A 19,273-nucleotide genomic window follows, 5' to 3' on the forward strand; every position below is an offset into this window, starting at 1 on the left:
AGTATTTTCTGCTAAAGTACAGTGTGGATGCTGAATGACTGCAGAAATTAGGTGAAGAATGTAAAACTGAGTTGTTACAGCTAAAAGCAAAAGGCTAGCTGAAAGTTAAAAAGTAGCTAAAGGCTAGCTAGAAGCTAAAAGAAGCAAAGGACTAAGTTAGTAGAATGGTAGCTTAAAGTATCCATAAAAAGACATTCATTGAGACAGTACATTGAAGCGACTTAAACACAGAACTATATTTTGAAGGGAATGAGGCGATCTCAATGCACTTCTATAGGGAAAAATACTTGTAAATAAAGTTAAATATTTCGAAAAATATAAAAATTTATAAAAAGTCAAAAGCCTCAATGTTCATATTTTGAATGAACTGAACGTTTCAATATATGAATGACTAAAATAGCTTAAAGTATGTAGAAGTAGAAGATTGAAAAAAGTATGGGGAAACACATTAATGTATCTTACCTTTTGACTGGGATCATTCCCACATCTGCATAAAAATAAACATGCAATGAAATAAAATCTGATACTGGAGGGGTTTTATGTTTGTTTAATTAATTAATCTGACGTACGCCGAACTTTGAGTGACACGATCTTCTTGGTCTTGATGAGACTGATGACTTCCTCGTGGATACAGGAGGAGATGGAGTACCCGTTGATGCGCACAATCTCATCCCCCACCTAGAAATCAACACAGAAATGGATATTAAAGATGACGGCTTCAGTTTCAATGTGTCTGTCAAGATCAGAGATTGAGTTTCCAGTTTGCTGAACACAACATGATCCATTAATTTGTGTGATCGGTTTTCATTTCACGATGAAGGTAACACTCTTCCTCACTAAACGGATTTGCAGTTGGTTTACTTTCTCAGACTCCATCATGCTGAGAAGATGAAGGGAAGGAATATATTGACTGTCTCCTTTGAATCAGAGCTCCAAATTGGATTTCCTAACATTCCCCATTTGTGTTTAAAGGAGGGCACATTTTTAAAAGACTCTTCTATATTTATTATCCTTAAAAACAGTGATCTGCCATACAATGAACATATTTATACACAAGTTTTGAATAGAAAATGTATTGCATGTTTGCTTTATTAATCTATCAAAGCACAACAGATCAATGGAAGCACAAATAATGTAAGATTATATTTTATAAGCCACTGAAATATAAAGAAAATGTTATACTTTCTTTAAAAATGACCTACATCAACCTTTTTTATGCAGACAGTGAATCAGTCATGCCATGAAGTTTGTTTTGTTTGGTTAAAAGTTAGACAGCAATGAATACTTTCACTCCCTGCTTGAACTCAACCATTGACACCATTTAGGGATGTTTACTGTTTAAGTCACGGTGGTGTTCTGATTAGCATTATTAGACTTCAAATCCCAGCCCTGTTTTTAAGTGCAAAGTTCCTATGTTCTCGTGTCTACGTGATTATTCTCCAAGTAGTCTGACTTCCTCCCACAATCCAAAAACGTGCATTTGAAGTCAAACTTGAACGTGAAGTGAACCGTAGCCATAAACCTCAGCCAGCATGGATGTTTCTCTGTTTTGTTGCCATTTGAACCAGCAACTTATTCAAGATTTACTCTAAATACAGCTGAGCTGGGCTCCAGCTTCCCTTCAATCCTGAACAAGATGAGAAAAATAAATGTATCATCCTTTATTTTGTGACTTTGACTCAAACTTTTTTGAACTATAGTGTTTTATTATTCAAAGACAGCATAAATCATAAAGATAAATCTTATACAGGGATAAAGTCTGTTGGAGTCAGCCTCCCCACCATCACAGACATCTACACCTCCAGATGCAGGAAGAGGGCCCCCTACATCATGAAGGACCCCACTCACCCAGCACGCACACTTTTGCCCCGCTCCCCTCAGGAAACAGGAGCATTAAATGTAGAACCACTAGACTGAGGAACAGCTTCTACCCTGAGGCTGTTAAACTCATGAATCTCTAACCAGAATAATCACTGTGAAAAATCACATTATGTTGCTGCTGATCTGTTTCATGTTGCTGCTGATCTGTTTCATGTTGCTGTGTTCGTTCGTGCTCATCTGCTCACACAGACTCATGTTCGTGCTGCTGTTCGGTGTATTGTTTTTATACTACCAGTGCTTAGTGTATTTTTAGTTAACGTTTTTCTTAGTTCATATCTTAGATCTTATTACCGTTTTTCTTTTACATTTTATACTTTTACTGGATGTAACTGGGACCCTGTGTACACAATTTTGTTTCATGTGGTGCGTATGACAAATAAAAAACCTTGAATCCTTGAGTCCTTGAATAACTATGCTTTCTGTCTGATCTACATTAATGTTTTCAGGTTTTTTCATTTTTTTGTGTGAAGAGACCCCAAGATGAACAGGACTATCAGATACAAACCACTGGTAAGTGGGAGTTTAAGAAACATGATGTTGACCCCATCTAGTGGATCCTGCTGATATGATTCTCAGGAGCTCCAGGACACACAAAATAATAGAAAATGAGAAAAACTGACTAATGTAAACAAAAAATGAAACACATAGAAATACCTTAAGTAAACATTTGTGAACTGTGTAATTAAAGAAAAGTGGTATTGAATACCTAAAAATATTAAATCCTCTGCTAAATATTAAGCTGCTTTCATTTTATACTGTGCATTTAGAGTTGAAAAGTATAAAAATACACTATAATAAACTAGAAACAATTTAGGCATGTTGACCTAATAAGTACACACCTGAAGACCGACATTATCAGCTTGGCCGTCTTTCACAATCTGGGATATGTAGAGTCCAGAACCAAACTCTAATCCTCCTCGGACGCTGAGGCCCAGCCCGTCACGGTGTGTTCGATCCAAACGCACCTCTTTCAGCTTCCTGAACCAAAAAGATTCAAAACGAGAAGCCTGTGAGCTGTGTAAAAATTAAACATGGAAGCCTGTGATAGTACCAGCAGGAAGTAGAATATGACTCTGTACTCACCGTGACCTCTTGGGGGTGAGTTGGTCGTACTCCACTTGGTGTTTGAGAGGGATGAGAGGTCGGATGGCGTCAAACAGAGGAAGCCTCTTTGGTTCGTTGATTACCAGCTTCAGGTCTCCCACCAGTACAGGCAGCTCCATCGACCTGAGAGAGTGAGACAATAACAGATGAGCAGCGGTCCACTCCACCTTCTACTTCAAACAGAAAAGAATGAAAGACAGGGAAGTATAGGTACATGTTGCAAAATGGAATTAAAAAGCATCTTGAAAAACCAAATTTAAAGGTAAAATGAAAGTAATTTGAAACTGACTTAGTAATTAAGTTTGAGTTAACAGGTGACAAAATGGTTTTATCACTTGGGTTTTAAAGATGCATTCAGGTACCAGTTTGTGTTATACTTTGCAAAACGCAACAGAATGCATTCATCCCACCCTCAGCAACAAAAGTCAATACAAAGCAGCTGCTTTCTGCATGACTTGAAAAATATCAGTTTTCTTCCTCCATTTCCAAAATTACACTAATTATATCGTTGTGGAAAAAAATAATTTATTCTTTTCTCTGCTGCAATTCAAAAGAAAACAAAAGGCAAGTAGCAGAGCAACAAAAGCAGCTAAATAAAACCTACAGTGGTCTTGTCCTCCATGTTGAATTATTCATACGTGTCATTTTAGCCCCATTTGGAGGATGAAGATGAAAAGAGCTTTTGTTGATAACTGGCCAAGCTTGTCGGAGTATTGTTGAAATGAATCAGAGGCTTAACCACCATGTCCCATTTCTGTACAAAATATCAACTGAAACCTAGAAGATTTTTAGCCCCATAAAACAAACCCACCTGAAACGATTTCTACGATTTCTACTGCTTTAAAAACAATTAAAAACTACCTGGATGTTTGCCAAACTTAACGTGAAAAATGAGAGAAGCTAAAAGCTCGAAAGGATTTATAAGAACTGCTGCCAAAAACGACCATAATCTAAAACTTTGCATTCAATTCTTACACTCAGAGTGACTTCACTACGACCCCTTTAATTTGTTCCAGCTCCAAGTAGTTCTTGTTTAAAGACAAATCTATTAAATAACCATTAACAGTGTAATTACAGAGAATTACTGGAGTGAGAATAACAAATACCAGCATACGGCGCACACTGTGCACCTGATGAGACAGATGGTACTCACTGGTGATACATGCGGAGGACATCAAACAGGTAATCCTTCTCTGCCTCATTTTCAATCAGCAACTCCACCTGCAAGGAAGCAGAAACATGTGGTGCCATCCTTCTTCTGTCAGCTCCCTGACAAACACTGTGCTCTTGTCTTATGGTCCTGTCAACGCCACGGGGGGTAAAAACCAGCTCTGTGTGTGTGCGCGTGTGTCAGAGCCTTACAAACCTGATGGTGGCTCAGGTGCAGCAGGATGGTTTTGAGGAACCGCTTCGGCCAATCTTTAATAAACATCTCACTCGGTTAGCCCTCACTACCTCTCTCACAACCTAAGCTTAACTTTAAGAGGAGTATACGTTTGAGATGGTTCTTGGCTTTTAGGAGGAACGGAGTCTGCAGAAGCATGGAGGTGCACCTCTTTATCAAAGCTCTGGGAAAGAATAATGCCCACAGAGATGAGGAGAGGCAGCCGGAAGGTCAGCAGTGTCATCTTACACCTCAGACACAAACATGGCACCAACACTCAAATGCACAACGTTCCTCAGGCTGTGAGCAATAAGACGTCAGAATAAAAGAGCGCAAACCCCTGATGATTCTGTATTATTTTACAACAGGGTGAACGTAGATGCAGGCCAAATGAACGTCAGAGGGTGTGTGTGCAAAGCAGGCTTTATGACAGCCATAAACGTCTGTGGTTCAGTGCTGTGAGATACACGGTTAGCTCCTGCTCGGGCACGAACTACAGACTTTGGCACCATAAAAAATAAGGTTGGAGATGACTCATTAGGCAGAACGCAAAATGCTTCAGAACGGTTTTGGTCTGTGGTTGTTTAAATCCATTTTTGAGCAACACAGAACTGAATAAATCACAAAAAGGTGTTTACTGGCTATAATAATGTCTAAAAAAATAAATAAATTGTAAAAAAACAAAGCCTCGCTGTAGAGATTCCTCCCCCCAGCCTCTAACTAAACCCCTAAATTGTCTCTTCTGCTCAGCTGCTCATATCTGACACATTATCCAACGCTCTGGTGCTCTTTGTGAAGACAACATGGGCCCCTGCAGCACAGATGGTTGTGAGGTGATCCCTGCACGGTTTGAGGCTGAAAATGCTCTGAACATATCAAGTTCCCTTCTTATCTTTGATAGTTGTTGGGTTTTTTTTTTACTTTTTTGAATGCTGTAATTTGCCAATACCAACAAAAAATAGATTATGATTTGTGTGATACATTTTTGAGGATAATAAACTGCATCAAAAATCCTTATTTTATGATTATGTACTTGGATATAATGGCCACAGGTGAACATTGTTTATATAATTAAAATTAATTTCCAGCATCTTCTTTTTAATATTTCAATGAAAAGAAAAGAAAAATGTTAAATGTGCCTAGAATTACTGAATTCTAGTAGATTTTAAAGATACTAGTGTTTAAAACTCCTGTGGAAAATGTTTACCTGTACAACAAAACAAACTAAATCAGGTTATTTAAAATTCAGTAACTCTTTAATTAAATTAACTCAGCCCACTCGCAATTTAAAGCATATAAAATTAGATTTTAAGAATAAAATTGTTTATTTATATCTCCTAGAGGTCTTGTCATAATTAAGTTTTAATATTTTTGATTAAATAAATATTGCTTTGTTGAGCAGATACATTAAAACTGTGACATAAAAATAAGAAAAAATAAGACATAGTTTTCAATTCCGTGAATTGTTAAAAAATAAATAAATAAAAAGGAACTGTAATAACAACATAGATTTTTATTTTAAACGCTAAATTAATTTGTGTCTAGCAGTTTCTGTTTTCCTGGTCTGTGTGCGTAACATCCCAGCAAGCAGGTGAGACACCTGAGCCGGCGAGCTTTATCTGAAACTTTCTTTAAATTATTTTAAAACAGAAAGGTTTATGTATCATCTATCTTACCTTGTGTCTAAATTCCCGAGCAACTTTTCGCTCCATCGCTGACAAACAGGTGAAAACAGTCCGATGTCAGATCTCAGTTTGACGAGGCTTGACCCGAGGACAGTGTCGCGAGCTAGTCGGAAAACTGTCATTTCCGGTTACAGTTTTTACTTTAAAGCACGAATTATTCAACACCGAATTAAGAAACGTCTTTTTTTACATTATACAATGATATAATATTTTTTTATATTTAGATATTAGAATATTTCGTCATTTAATACTTTCATGCGCACGACGAAACCTTTTTATTTTGACTTTTATTTTGAAATTGCACGCGTTTAACGTTTGTTTGCAGGCAAACTTTACTAAACCGTTAACAATTTCTTATTTAAAAAAATCCTCTGTTTCTTATTTCACACCGAAGCCAATTTTCGTCGTACATTTTGCACAACTTGCATTATAAATAATAATGCTCAAAATAAAGGTTGAATGAAAAGTACCGTTACTCCTGTTTTTTAAGAGTTATACTCCCGGCCGCTAGGTGGCAGTTACAACTTCCTCCGTTCAGTTTTTCACGGAAAAGGCGGAAGTGTCCGGGATTTAAAAATACAACCGAGTTGCTGTGTGCGATTCTACAACTCGGATTTTGGAAGCACTTTAACTGGTAAAGTAAATTCAAGTTTCACGCTGCTCAAATTAAATATATCAGATGCCATTGCTTCAGGTTTGTTGCGCTTTTTATTTTTTTGCGCTGAAACATCAAATCTCCCGCTAGCCTTACCGCCATGACAGAAAACGTTATTATTCACTATGTTGTCGTCTCCTGCACAAACTAAAACTTGTGTTAAAATGATGCAAAATTAATTAAAAATTTATTTATTCTGTTACATTATTTATTTAATCCACACATTTATAAATAAACACATTTATAAATTATATTCTTAAAACGTAAGACAGACTTTTATTCACATAATTTGTTTTAATACAGATTCAACAAAGAAAATAACACAACCACAATGAGTTTGTTTAGAGTTGCCTGTTCATAATATATTTTTCACTTTGGTTTTAAACATAATTATTGACGTATGTTAAATTTAAAATGCACTTTTGTGAATTACTTAACAAAAAAAAAATAGCAGGCAGAACAAAATGTTATTCTTGAACAAACGTTTTTCAATTTAGATTAGCATATAAGTCATTATGTTGCCGCTTTCTGATTTATATTCATAGTTAATGTTTGAGTTGCTGCAATGTTGTCCTTTTTTATTGTAATTGGCTGCTTAAATGCTGTGAATAATAAGTGTCAATGACGAGCTTTTCATGTTTTTCTCTCTTCTCTTAGTGTTTTATGCTGGAATGGGATCTCCAACAAAGCATACAACACCACGCAGGTTTATTGTCCAAACTTTCCTGTAGACAGAGGTTTATGATTCAGTGGTAACTAAAATGGTGTGGTATTCATAAAGTTTTAAGTTATTTGTTGTTTTTTTTCTGCAGAACCAACATTCGTTCCCCAGGTCAGGAACATGACTCCCCACTTCCTCCAATCCAGGAGCGTCTGGCGTATCTCCGTCCTTCCAGAGAGCTGCTAGAGTTCTACAGACAGAAGATCGCCCAGTATGACGGCGAACACGAGGAGCTGCTCCAGATGCTGGAGAAGTACAGAGGCGTCACAGAGGACCAGGTGGGTGTTGGAAGTCAGTGACTTTTAGCCGTGTCAGAGTTTGTTAAATCTCCTGACTGATCTTCTGTGTCCTTCCTCGCAGCACAAACTACAGTGGGACATACGACAGCGTGAAGGAGAGATTGCAGAGCTTCAAAGTGCCCTGAGTGACATGCAGGTCTTTCTTTTTCAAGAGCGAGAGCAGTCACTGCGACTTTATGCAGAAAATGACAGATTAAAGATCAGGTAGGATCACTGTTTATATTAAAATCACAACTTTAATACTTAGTTATTAGTTTCTCCTGTGACCCAGGTTGAATCAAAGCGGCTTCAGTGAAAAATCTTTATAGGACAAATATCAGTGAGGTTTTGAGCTTATTTAACTAACTGCAATTGCACATCATGTTTTTTATATTTATAATTATATATGTGTTAATACTTTTCAAGCATTAAAGGCCTTTATAAACATTTCTGATTCACAGCTGAAGGTACTGGATGTTTATCTTAACTTACATATGATAAAATGTGTTTTTTGAGTTGCCATCTGGTTCTCAGAACAACTTTCTAAACCTGACGGAGTAGAAAATTTGTCTTTTTAAAATCAAATTTTCTGGTTGATTTTTTTTTTTTTTTTTTAATTATCAATAATTTTAAACTAGAGCTGATGTTTTGCCCCTACCAATTATTTTTACTTAATGTTTCCTATACTTTAAACATTTAGGCATTAAAGATTTATAAAAAATTATCATGTTTTCATTTTTATTATGTTTTTTTTGTTGCTGTTGTTTCTGTTTTTAACAAATCGTCAGATAGGAATATGTTAATATCTAACAAAGTTAAGTCAGGTCCTCTGGACGGATTCTTCTCTCCAGAGGACCTGACTTAAACTTGTTAGGTTTCTCTAACTGGACTACTGAGCATGTGTCAGAATGAATAAGTAGTTTAATGCTGCTGCTCACCTCTTAATACACCTACTGTATAAATAAAACTGTTTAACCATCCATTCATTGCTGCAGAGAGCTTGAGGACAGGAAGAAGATCCAACACCTTCTTGCACTTGTTGGGCCTGATGCAGGAGAGGTCACATATTTTCACCAGGAGCCGCCTCACAAGGTGCACGTTTACTTTGTTCTCAGCAGCGTTTTGGACAAAAAAAGTCTGACGTTTACTTTTTCTAGACACTTTTTGTGTGTGTGACTCTCATTATATGGCAGAATAAATGTAGTTTTATAGCTGCTTTTAGATGATTTTAAATCTAATGTAGTGGGGATTTTTTTCTAGGCTTTGGCTCTAAGGTCTGGGTGGTAAATGAGTTTCAAATCCAATTCAAATTATTACTGCTTGATGCTGATTGAGATGTCTGCATAACTTGTAAATTCAGGCTTTGTCTTTATTTCAATTTTTTTTCAAGTGTTAGTAGTTTGTGGGTAATTTAATTTGTTGAACAGAACTTCAAAGAGATTCCAGTTTGATTTTGAGATTATGAAAGATGTTCTTAAAAAAAACACTTTATTTCAGGTCACTATTACTCAAAGGCAGCCTGAGTCCAGATTTGAGGAGAGTCTCAGACCAACAAAATTAAGACCGTCTGCGACCACAAAAGGTTTGAAAATGACTGAGTTTAGATTTTAAAAACTTTTTTTTTTATATAAAATGTTTTATCCACTTTGGTTTTACATTTTAACAGAGGTCAGCAAAAGAACAAAATCAGCAGGTGGTTTCAATAACGAAAGCTTGGAACGATACAAGAATGAAAACCAGACATTGTTGCTGCAGGTAGGACTTCACCTTCTGGGTTCATTAAACAGAATCATTATCAGATTGTTGGTATTTCTTTCTCCTGCTTTTTGTTCTGTGAGACTGTACTGAAAGGACTTCTATAATGGCATCTTTATTGTGTGCTCAATTTTAAGGTGGAGGCGCTGCAGGCTCAAATGGAGGAACAGACTCGTTTGGCCAAAGAGCAGGTAGAAGCTCTGCTTGAGGATCGGAGGATCAAAACAGAAGAGGCTCAGGCTCAACAACAGAGAGACCAGGAACGCATTAAAGCTCTCACTGAAAAGTGGGTCTCATAGCTAAAATTGAAAACTTATGTACTTTGTGCTTTGCTTCTAGCTGATTTCTTTTCTGGGTGATTTGACTTTTTCAGGCTCCAGCAAACTCAAAACTTGTTGCATGAGAGCACCAGAGACTTCCTACAACTAAAATTCAACGCTCGGGCTCATGAGAAAAGCTGGATGGTGGAAAAGGATCGACTGCTGAGGGAGTTGGACTCCTGCCACAACCGGCTGAGAAAAGCTGGGTCCAGCAGCGCTGAGATAGGGAAAACATGGCAGCCCAGCAGCAGGACAGCCCTTCTCCTCCCTCGGCCACAGCCAGGGTTAGAGCAGGAACACAAGGAGCAGCTAAAGGTAACACTGGAGAAGCTGCTTCATTCTGTTGAGTGCTGAATGACTTGCAGGAAATTTGCTAAAGAAACTAAAACTGAATTGCTGTAGCTAAAATTAACAAAATAGCTGGGGTAACAGTATCCAAAAGTATCCAAAGAGTAGCTAAAATAGCATGAGAAGACAAACAAAGCAAATATGTTGAAACCAATTTCACTGAACAATTTTTTTTAATGAACTGAAGAGACATTGGTAGATTTTTGTAGCCATTTTTAAAGAGACTAAGTTTGCAGAAGTAGATTGATTTAAAAAAAATGTGACGGCTACTATAACTAGGAAAACAAAAGTGTAAATGCTGACTTGGCATTCACACAATAATAGATCCCTATTGTGGATGTGGGTAAGTTATTCCTGACTCAGTTATATTGTTTACTATTGTCATCAGTACAAAAATATGTTTTTTTTTTATTTTGAGGTGGTTCACGAGGACTTGAAGCAAGCTCACCATCTGGCAGAGATGTACAGAGAGCAGTGCATTACTCTGGAGACTGAACTGTCCCAGATCAGGGAGGAAGGAGACGTCGGCAGGGAGATATTCAAGGTTTGCTTTTGAGCAACTCTGATCTGCACTGCCTTTACGAGTCTTCTGATTGATGAAGAAGTTAATTATTGTTGTTGACATGGTTACCTAATGGTGCAGGAGCGTTCAGACAAGATGGCCAAGCGTCTCCAGCTGATGACGCAGCGCTACGAGGCTTTGGAGAAGAGGAGAAGCATGGAGGTGGAGGGCTTCAAGACAGACCTGAAACACCTCCGACAAAAGCTCAAAGATGTAGAGAAACAACTTCTAAAGGTAAATGGGGTGTGAACGAACACATTTTAGATGCATAAAATAATTGTACTCAAAAACGTCTTATTCTTTAGGTAACCTTGAATATTGGCCCAAACCAGGACTTGGCCATTCTGCATGAAGTCAGACAGACCAGTTCCAGGACCAAAAAGGTTCAGAGTGAGCTGATGGCGCTGAAGGCTAAAATCTATGGACTTGAAAATGAGCTTCGATTTAGCTGAAAAATGTATTACGATGCTGTTGTGATGTTTTCATGAAATTACCTCTCTTGTAGATACTTTTTTTTGTTGCTGTTTATATTTAGCTGAAATGAAAGCTAATATTTTGTGCTTTGAACCAATAAACTTTTCTGTTACTGTGTTTTTAAGGTGACATAAAGTGAAATACTAATAAATGGAAGTCAACACTGAAACCAAACCACCAGCCTGAAGGTTTGACCAGTGATATTTCCTGAGCTGTATCCACCGCTTGCTCAGTAAACAAAGTTATGGAAATATAATTCAATAACACCAAGTCACAACAGAAGTTGTCTCAGGGCACTGTACAAAAACATTCACATACAGTAAAAAAAAAAAGACAATTAGTAAAAGTTATTTATATAACTTGAACCATCTTTTTTGGATTTACCATGTCCTGGATGACTGAGACTTTTCACCAGCTATCTAAGGAAGCAGATTGTGTTGAATCTTCACTTTGTCACAGTCTCCCATTCTGAGCAAGCACAAAGGAAACTGTGGAAAGGAAAAACTCCCTTTTAACAGGATGAAACCTTAATCGGAACCAGGCTCAGAACGAGTGGCCATCTGCTTCAACCGACTGGGGTTTGAGAGGACAGGAAGGAGAAACAGACAAACACAGAAAATGACAGGTCCATGTGTACTTTCTATTGGAAAAAAAAGACATGTTAATGATAGAAATAATTACAAATACAAATCAGTAAACGGTAGCAGAGCCTATAGCAGCATAACTGATAGCTCAGGAAACCCAAGCCAACCTTAACGACGGGATTTATCAAAATGGAAAGACGTAAGCCTAGTTTTAAAAGTAGACGATGTGTCAGCTCTGCCTCCCATTTAGGACCCACAAGTAAACCTGCAGTCTGAGAGAGAAGTGCTCTGTTAGGAAAATATGGAACAATAAGATCTGTAATATATAAATAAAATTTCTGCAATGTGGTGGACAAAAATTGTTATTGTCCTTAGAATTAAAATATTTTGTGGTGCACACAGCTTGGCCACCAGGTGACTGTATGATCCACTGACCACCTAATGAGCATAAACTGCAAATAGTAAGATTAATATGTATATACTCTTAGTATAGTATGTTTATTTTAATAAGTCATTATTGACTCACTTTGATATTTACCTAGTTTTAGCTCTAAAACGTTTGTTTAATAACACTGCTAACTGTTGAGTCCGCATATCATTAAAATGTTAACTTTTTTTTAAATAAGTCTGAAGTTTTTGTCTTAAAGTGCATCGTGACGTAACATTTGTGATAATTTGTCCAAGATTTCCTCGTAAAGTCAAGAACAACAGTTTCGTTTCCGATAAACTGAAAAACGTGCGCACGTGTTTCCGTTAGGGGTGGGGAGCGTGACGTCATGTCGACTTGCGCATGCGCGTATTTACCGTCGTTAGCCTGTCAGCCATAGGTAGTAGAGTTCGTACTGAATGGAGACAGAAACAGCGTGAGAAAAGTAAAGTGAGCATTATTCTCACTTGTTGAGAGATGTGAGCTGTGTCCTCAACTGTCAGGTTTGTAAAGAGTGCAGTTAGCTCGAAGCTAACCCCGCCGTGTTTGTTGTTTACCCGTCCGCCGGGGCTGTTTTTCCTGAAGTGCCTGGAGATGCTGAGACCAAAATATTTGAAAAGTTGCTGGCAGCTGCTGAAATCGAGCTGCGAAGGAGCAGCTAAGCTAGCAGATATCTCGCCTTCCATCTCAAGAAACTATAGCCATGTAAGTGACTGCTTTTAAAACTGTTTTACATTAAAATGAAAAGAAATCAAAGTTCCCATTCAAGTTAGTTTAACCATTTCCGTTTAATAAAAGTGGTATTAAAACTGAACGCATCAGTTGTGTTTACTCTTTTTATATCCCTAACCTAGTCATAAAACCTTGGCTTTATCTACTGTAAAACTGAACAAAGGCTCAGAGAGTTCAGTGTGTGTCACAGGATGAGATGGCAAATACAGAGCAGATGATCCAATCCTTGTTTCCAAGTTAATAAACAACCGGTCTCTGCTCCAACTCCCTCCTCAGGGCCCCAGCTCGTTTGGACTCCTCTTCGACATAGATGGGGTGCTGGTCCGGGGTAGGACGCCAATCCCCGCTGCCAAGCAGTGCTTCAAGAACCTGGTGGACCAGAATGGAAGATACAAGATGCCTGTGGTGTTTGTCACAAACGCTGGAAACTGCATGAGGCAGACCAAAGCTGAGCATCTGTCTCAGCTGCTGGAGGTGGAGGTAAACCACATACCATCTAAACCGGTTATCTGGTTTTGTTGTTTTGGTTTCCTCTGACATTGTGTGCTCTGCTTAGGTGTCTCCGGACCAGGTGATGCTGTCTCACAGTCCCCTGAGAATGTTTACCCAGTTTCACAAAATGTGTGTGCTGGTCTCAGGACAGGGTCCTGTCGAGGAGGTCGCTTACAAGTATCCTTTGTTCACTGACAGAGACTGCACACACACACTGTTCGCCCTGACAGTCCATCGTCTTATTTATTCAGTGTTTCTGTTCATGCTTCACTTTATCAGTGTTTAATCTTTGTACCTGTTGTTACACATTCTGCTTAGCTGTGCCAATTAGGCTGATTAGATTTTTTTGAGTTTAATAGGTTTTTTTCATGATTTGACATTCAGACTGTAGTTATTTAGACTGTAAGAAGATAGCTTTGTAAATAGTTGGACAAGTGTTTTGTGCTTCCTGGCCTTTGTTTGACTTTAACCCTCTAAATGTCAGCCTGGGTTTCGAGGATGTGGTCACTATAGATATGCTCAGAGAGGCATACCCCGTGTTGGATGTTGTAGATCACAACAGAAGACCCAAAGATGGCGTAAGTAGAAAATGATACTGAATCTCATTGCTGTTTGTATAGATTACATCATACTTACTGTTTAATTTCTCAGATTCCACCCACTAAAGGCTTACGGCCAATAGATGGTATGTTTCCTCAAATAACCAAAGTTGTTCAATAGTTCTTGGCATTTAGCATTTTATAATGCTTACAATATATTGCTGTAATTTCTGCAGCTGTTGTCTTATTTGGTGAGCCAATCAGATGGGAGACCAACCTCCAGCTCATCACTGATGTACTCCTAACCAATGGAAACCTTGGTAGAACCTGGACTTCAACACAATATCCTCACATCCCGGTCCTGGCTTGTAACATGGACCTGCTGTGGATGGCAGAGGCAAAGAATCCAAGGTACATCTGAAAATGGCTCTAAAATGTTTTCTACGGCTAGAACTGTTCTAACAATGACTGCTCCACGTGTTTCAGGTTTGGTCATGGTATGTTCCTGGTCTGCTTAGAGAATTTATACAAGAAGGTCACAGGCTATGACCTGAAGTATGAGGCTCTGATCGGCAAACCAAGTGTGGTGACTTATAACTACGCTGAGCTGCTGATTAGACAGCAGGCGGAGAATCTTGGTTGGACCACACCTGTGAAGAGACTGTATGCCATAGGGTGAGTGATTCAGTCTGCTGTTGAATTGATGTTGACAAAATAGTAATTATTAAGGACTTTGGCCAACCAAGATGGCAACCGTCTTGAATAGGACTGAAACCAAAAGCTAATCATTTGCACATCCATTTATTATTTCCTGGACGTTTCAAGTCTGTCCACTGGTTCACAAGATATTTCGCTAACAGAATTAACTCAAAATAGGTACTGGCCAAAATTTAAACCAAGATTTTGTGCAATCTTTTAGAGCTCAGCGTGTGTTGAGGATGACTCATCTACCAACACCAAATATCTGTAGCTGTAGAACTTACTGAGTTATAACCATATTTTAAGGATAGTTGGATGTGGTGGCCATCTTGTGCTGTGTTGGCTCAAAATTAATCAGTTGTAGCTGTACATCTAAAGATTACTGTCTACAAGTTTCATCCAAATTTGTCTACTGGACTTGTTTATTACATATTTTTGGTAACGGATGCCAAAAACATTTATCCTCCACCTTTTGGTAGTGGATAACTTTGTTGCGAATGCTTCGTTTAACGTTGTGGCACATTTTGCTTTATTTCAGTGATAACCCCATGGCTGACGTTTACGGTGCCAACCTCTACGATCGCTTCCTTCAGACCTCTCGTCATACCAAAGCCAAAATGCAGGTCAAGAGTGGCGTACAAGCTGTGGATCACATGGAGAAAGCTAAGATGACGTCATCAGAACTAGGTGGAGCAGCAGGTGTGTATGGGTCAAAGGAGGACCTTCCTGAGGGGTGCAGCTCCATCCTTGTGTGCACAGGCGTGTACAGCAGAGAGCAGCAGGAGCTGCCGTCCGACCCGACGCAAACCGTCACAGAGCAACACATCTTCCACGGCCACAGGGACTTTCGCTTTGACCCGACCCTCATGCAGCCGTCATTCGTGGTGCATGATGTAAAAGAGGCGGTGGAGACGGTGTTCCAGCTGGAAGGCTGGCCTCTGGTGTAAAACCAACAGCTTCTTAAACCTTAAGTCTACTTAAAAGGCTTTTAATTTAATCGCAACAGAAAGTAACCAAGGTTTTATGGGTGCTTTTTGTAATCATCAAAGGACAGGGTGTGGTTGTTACTGTGTGATAGAGCGAAAAGCAGAACTGTGAAATTACAGCGCTGAAGATATGAAAGTTACAAATCACATCGGTCATGCATGGTACTGTGCCAGACTGTTAACGTTTTAATGTACAGTTTTTAAAAAAGTTTTATATTTTACTTGTGCACAAAGCATTTAAACTTTCTAATGTCTTTTACAGCACACAACATTTTATAAAAGAGTAGTTCTTAAAATGTAAACAAGACTGCGTTAAAATTTTTTTTACAAAGTGTCCAAATAGTTCAAACATACTTGCACCTGTTTTGCTGGACAAAGTAAAAAGCCTTCTACAAAAACACAACTGTTCTGTGACAATAGCGCTTGTGAACATGGTCTTTATGTAACACACAGTGTAGCCTCGGTCCTAATTTAAACATTAAATGGACTTCAGGGTATGTTTGTCTGTTAAAATCTAACCTTTTAAATTGAGTTAACGTGGTCATTTAATAGAATAGAATAGAAACGGCCTTTATTGTCCCACAGATGGGAAATTCCATTAATGCACACAAGATTAAGTTTAGTCCCTTAAAAGTGCAATTACGTGTTTAATTTGTAATGTTTTATTGTAAAGAATTGCACTGTTTGTGTCTGAGGAAAAGATGCTATTTTTCTATGAAGCGGTTTAAAAAAAATCTTAGGACTGTTTAAATGTAAATGTCTGTATTAGACTTTATTGACGATCACAGCCCCAGTAAAAAATTCACAAGTTAATTATACATTTAAGTGATGTGTGATTTAAATGTGACTGACTGGTCATGTACTGTATTAGCAATGCTTTTTAAAAGAAACAAAAGAATGAACAAACATTAGATTGCATATTGAGTGAATGTAGTATTTACTGTCAATTTTAGTACAGTCCTGCAAAGCTGTGGCTTATCACAATCAGCAGCAGTTAACTCCAAAGAAATATTGGAAAAAGAGAGCAATAAATCACAATTTCACATCTATATAACAGATTCTTACAAACTATAAATAGTAAAACTGAAAAAAAAAATGTACAACACTTTTGCTGTCACACTCAACGCAACATATTACAGAAAGCACCAAACAAAACTGGTTTGTTTCACTTTGGAGTAAGCTGTTGGGGAAAGAATCAGTTTTGTGTTGTGTGTTTCCTTGACTGATGAAGCCTTCTGGATGGAAGCTGAAACGTTTCAGCACACACAAAAAATAAAAAGCTGTCCAGATGACCTGACTGAAAATTGTTGGATTGTATACCTGGATTATTGAGCATGGACTTTGCTGGTCATATTATAAAAACTTATTTTTCTGGTGAGCAAACTTAAAAACACACATAAGCTGTTCTTAGTCCTGGCTCAGTCGGTCAGCACTCACACTTTTTATCCGAAGTCGCCGCAGCGCCATAAATGGGCTGACAGCTGTCACTCAATGTGAACTGAGGAGAGGTCTGGTCTGTGATGGTCATACCGTTCCGCGCCAACAGTTCCTGGGCCATGAGAATGAAGGCAGCATCTATGTTCTGGGACTCCTTGGCAGAAGTTTCTAAAGCAGCCAGAAGGGCATTCTTTTCTGCCAGAGTGCATGCATCCTCGAACAGCACCTGCCTCTGAGTGTGGAGGTCCGACTTATTACCTGCAGAAAGAGAGATGGTGAAAGATCTTTAAAAAAGGATGCTGCAACAGTGTTCTTGATCAAAGGTTTCTCAAATATCAGTTCGTAGATGTTTTCATAGCATCTTGATGCAAAATGCATCCTTTAAAGCAGAGTCTCCAAAGCCTGTTGTTAAATTTCTTACCCACGAGTATCACCACCACGTTGGCAGCTCCATACTGCTCCACCTCCCTGATCCAGTGAGAAAGGGATTCAAACGTCCCGCGGCGGCTGATGTCGTATGCCACCATCGCTCCGTGGGCACTGCGGTAGTAGCTCTGCGTTATGGTGCGGAAACGCTCCTGTCCAGCCGTGTCCCACACCTGCATCTGGAATAACACATGACACAAACGTGGGTTAACCAGATGCACAATGTGGGGAGAAATGCTTTGTATACAAGTGAAACATGTGCTGTGAGCTCTAAAGGTTATTAGTCCTTTTTTAACTTGAACTTTCTCAAAAAAGAAATTTAAACTGAACCAGAAACCTGACAAACTAACCACTAATCCACCGTGCTGCCCAAATAAATGCAGAAATGACACAAAAAATATGGACTTAGAATAAAACCTACCTTCACCTTCTTGCCATTAATAACCAGAGTACGAACTGTGAAGTCAACCCCGATGGTGTTCTGCTGCTTCTCGATGAATATACCGGACTTGAAGCTCTGGACCAGGCAGGTCTTACCAACGTCCGAATCCCCAACCAGGATGATTTTAAAAAGAAAGTCAAAGGAATCCTCAGCCTCTGGTGCAGCAGACTGCATGACGACAAAAACATCGAGGGTGAAAAATATCAAAGAGCTCCTTTTCTTCTCTGCAGCAGAACTGGTTTCCTTTAGGTTGTGTCAACAAAACGGACTATTTACATAACCGGCATACACATCCTTGTGAGACGAGAAGAAAATGAGATTTAAAAGAACCATAACGCATCAAGCAATGAGGTCTCTTGCTAATGTGGTCCATTCAGGCAAAAAAAACAAAAAAAGTACTTTTAAATAGTCAAATCCAGTGCAACGGCTCAATTCCTCCATTTAAAATGACACGCATCATAAAACTGAGTTTAATTGTGCAACAAAAACACAATTATTTTTTATCTAAAATGAGTTGGAAGTTTTAAAATGCGTTTCGTCATAATGAACTTCTCTACACTGCACTATCAGCCACGTTCATGAAGTCCAAGCAGGAGTATGGACTTCTGCCCTTTAGACCGTCACTCGTCCTGTTTCTTTCACTCAGGGGCAGACTTGAACGCACTCCTCTTACTTGTGTTGGCAAACGTGGCCTCCAACTGCCAGCCCACCGGCACCACTGCATCTTGGGATATTGGTTCTCTGCTCAGGCTCTATAACTGGATGAAATACCTGGAAGTGGCAGATATAAAAATCAGTGACCTGAAACTGGAGTCATAACCAGACGCAGCCTGTTGCTTTACAAACAAACTGGTGGAACCTTTGAAATTAGAACAAAGAGCTGAAGGACACTTCTTGAATTAAAACTTTATAAGTAACAGATTTATAAGGCTCACTTTGCAAATACCCCTGAAGCAGAAATGGTTTCTGCTAAACTGCTGACAAATCGTAAACACGATTTTTTTTTTCCATGTTACAAACCTACATGCTTCCACAGGGAATTAAAACTAATGGAGGTTAACCAGACCCAAACATTGAAGGAAAATTATAACAGTATTTAAAAATGTAAACATTTTACCTCAGGCTTCACACATTGGCATCACAGCGAGATGTAAATCCAGAATGAGCGTATTGCTCTCAATCAGTCGCTTTCCTTCCACCACCCCATGTACGTTTCTGTCGTCATCTCAGCCCACAGGAGAACGAGGCACAGCTGGACTCAGAACAATGAGTGAGTCTATCTTTGGATGCAACCACCAGATCACCTTCTTTCTCTGGTGTGGTGGGTGACCCATTAAAAACA

The 19,273-nt window shown here is 38.7% G+C and overlaps 4 protein-coding genes across 4 annotated transcripts in view; 2 read left to right on the top strand and 2 right to left on the bottom strand.

The window, feature by feature from the left end:
• Nucleotides 1-4,417, bottom strand: part of ush1c (Usher syndrome 1C) — a 21,426-nt gene extending 17,009 nt beyond the window's left edge. Inside the window, exons 1-6 of the mRNA XM_037683428.1 lie at nt 4,352-4,417; nt 4,139-4,206; nt 2,965-3,108; nt 2,721-2,859; nt 570-678; nt 463-487 (exon numbers count right to left, since the gene is read on the bottom strand). Coding sequence (XP_037539356.1) covers nt 463-487; nt 570-678; nt 2,721-2,859; nt 2,965-3,108; nt 4,139-4,206; nt 4,352-4,417 — 551 coding nt within the window. The remainder of the gene's footprint in view (nt 1-462; nt 488-569; nt 679-2,720; nt 2,860-2,964; nt 3,109-4,138; nt 4,207-4,351) is intronic.
• A 2,253-nt stretch (nt 4,418-6,670) lies between these two features.
• On the top strand, nt 6,671-11,145 carry ccdc77 (coiled-coil domain containing 77). The gene is made up of 12 exons (XM_037683421.1): nt 6,671-6,688; nt 7,367-7,415; nt 7,522-7,708; nt 7,791-7,933; nt 8,704-8,800; nt 9,206-9,290; nt 9,375-9,463; nt 9,601-9,749; nt 9,837-10,098; nt 10,550-10,675; nt 10,775-10,927; nt 10,999-11,145. The coding sequence occupies exons 2-12, from the start codon at nt 7,381-7,383 to the stop codon at nt 11,143-11,145; spliced, it is 1,473 nt and encodes a 490-aa protein (XP_037539349.1). The 5' UTR covers nt 6,671-6,688; nt 7,367-7,380.
• Nucleotides 11,146-12,559: 1,414 nt separating this feature from the next.
• Nucleotides 12,560-15,815, top strand: hdhd5 (haloacid dehalogenase like hydrolase domain containing 5). The gene is made up of 8 exons (XM_037683429.1): nt 12,560-12,883; nt 13,187-13,390; nt 13,467-13,579; nt 13,887-13,980; nt 14,054-14,087; nt 14,178-14,352; nt 14,428-14,616; nt 15,179-15,815. Exons 1-8 carry the CDS (start codon nt 12,773-12,775, stop codon nt 15,585-15,587), a joined length of 1,329 nt encoding a protein of 442 aa, XP_037539357.1. The 5' UTR covers nt 12,560-12,772; the 3' UTR covers nt 15,588-15,815.
• A 1,163-nt stretch (nt 15,816-16,978) lies between these two features.
• On the bottom strand, nt 16,979-18,655 carry LOC119416222 (ras-related protein Rab-19). The gene is made up of 4 exons (XM_037683426.1): nt 18,605-18,655; nt 17,911-18,099; nt 17,485-17,668; nt 16,979-17,321 (listed from the first exon to the last, which is right to left on the bottom strand). Exons 1-4 carry the CDS (start codon nt 18,653-18,655, stop codon nt 17,053-17,055), a joined length of 693 nt encoding a protein of 230 aa, XP_037539354.1. The 3' UTR covers nt 16,979-17,052.
• Nucleotides 18,656-19,273: the final 618 nt, after the last annotated feature.

Source organism: Nematolebias whitei, chromosome 10, assembly GCF_014905685.2.
Source record: "Nematolebias whitei isolate Nwh7 chromosome 10, NemWhi1, whole genome shotgun sequence".
In the NCBI taxonomy this organism is placed as follows: domain Eukaryota; kingdom Metazoa; phylum Chordata; class Actinopteri; order Cyprinodontiformes; family Rivulidae; genus Nematolebias; species Nematolebias whitei.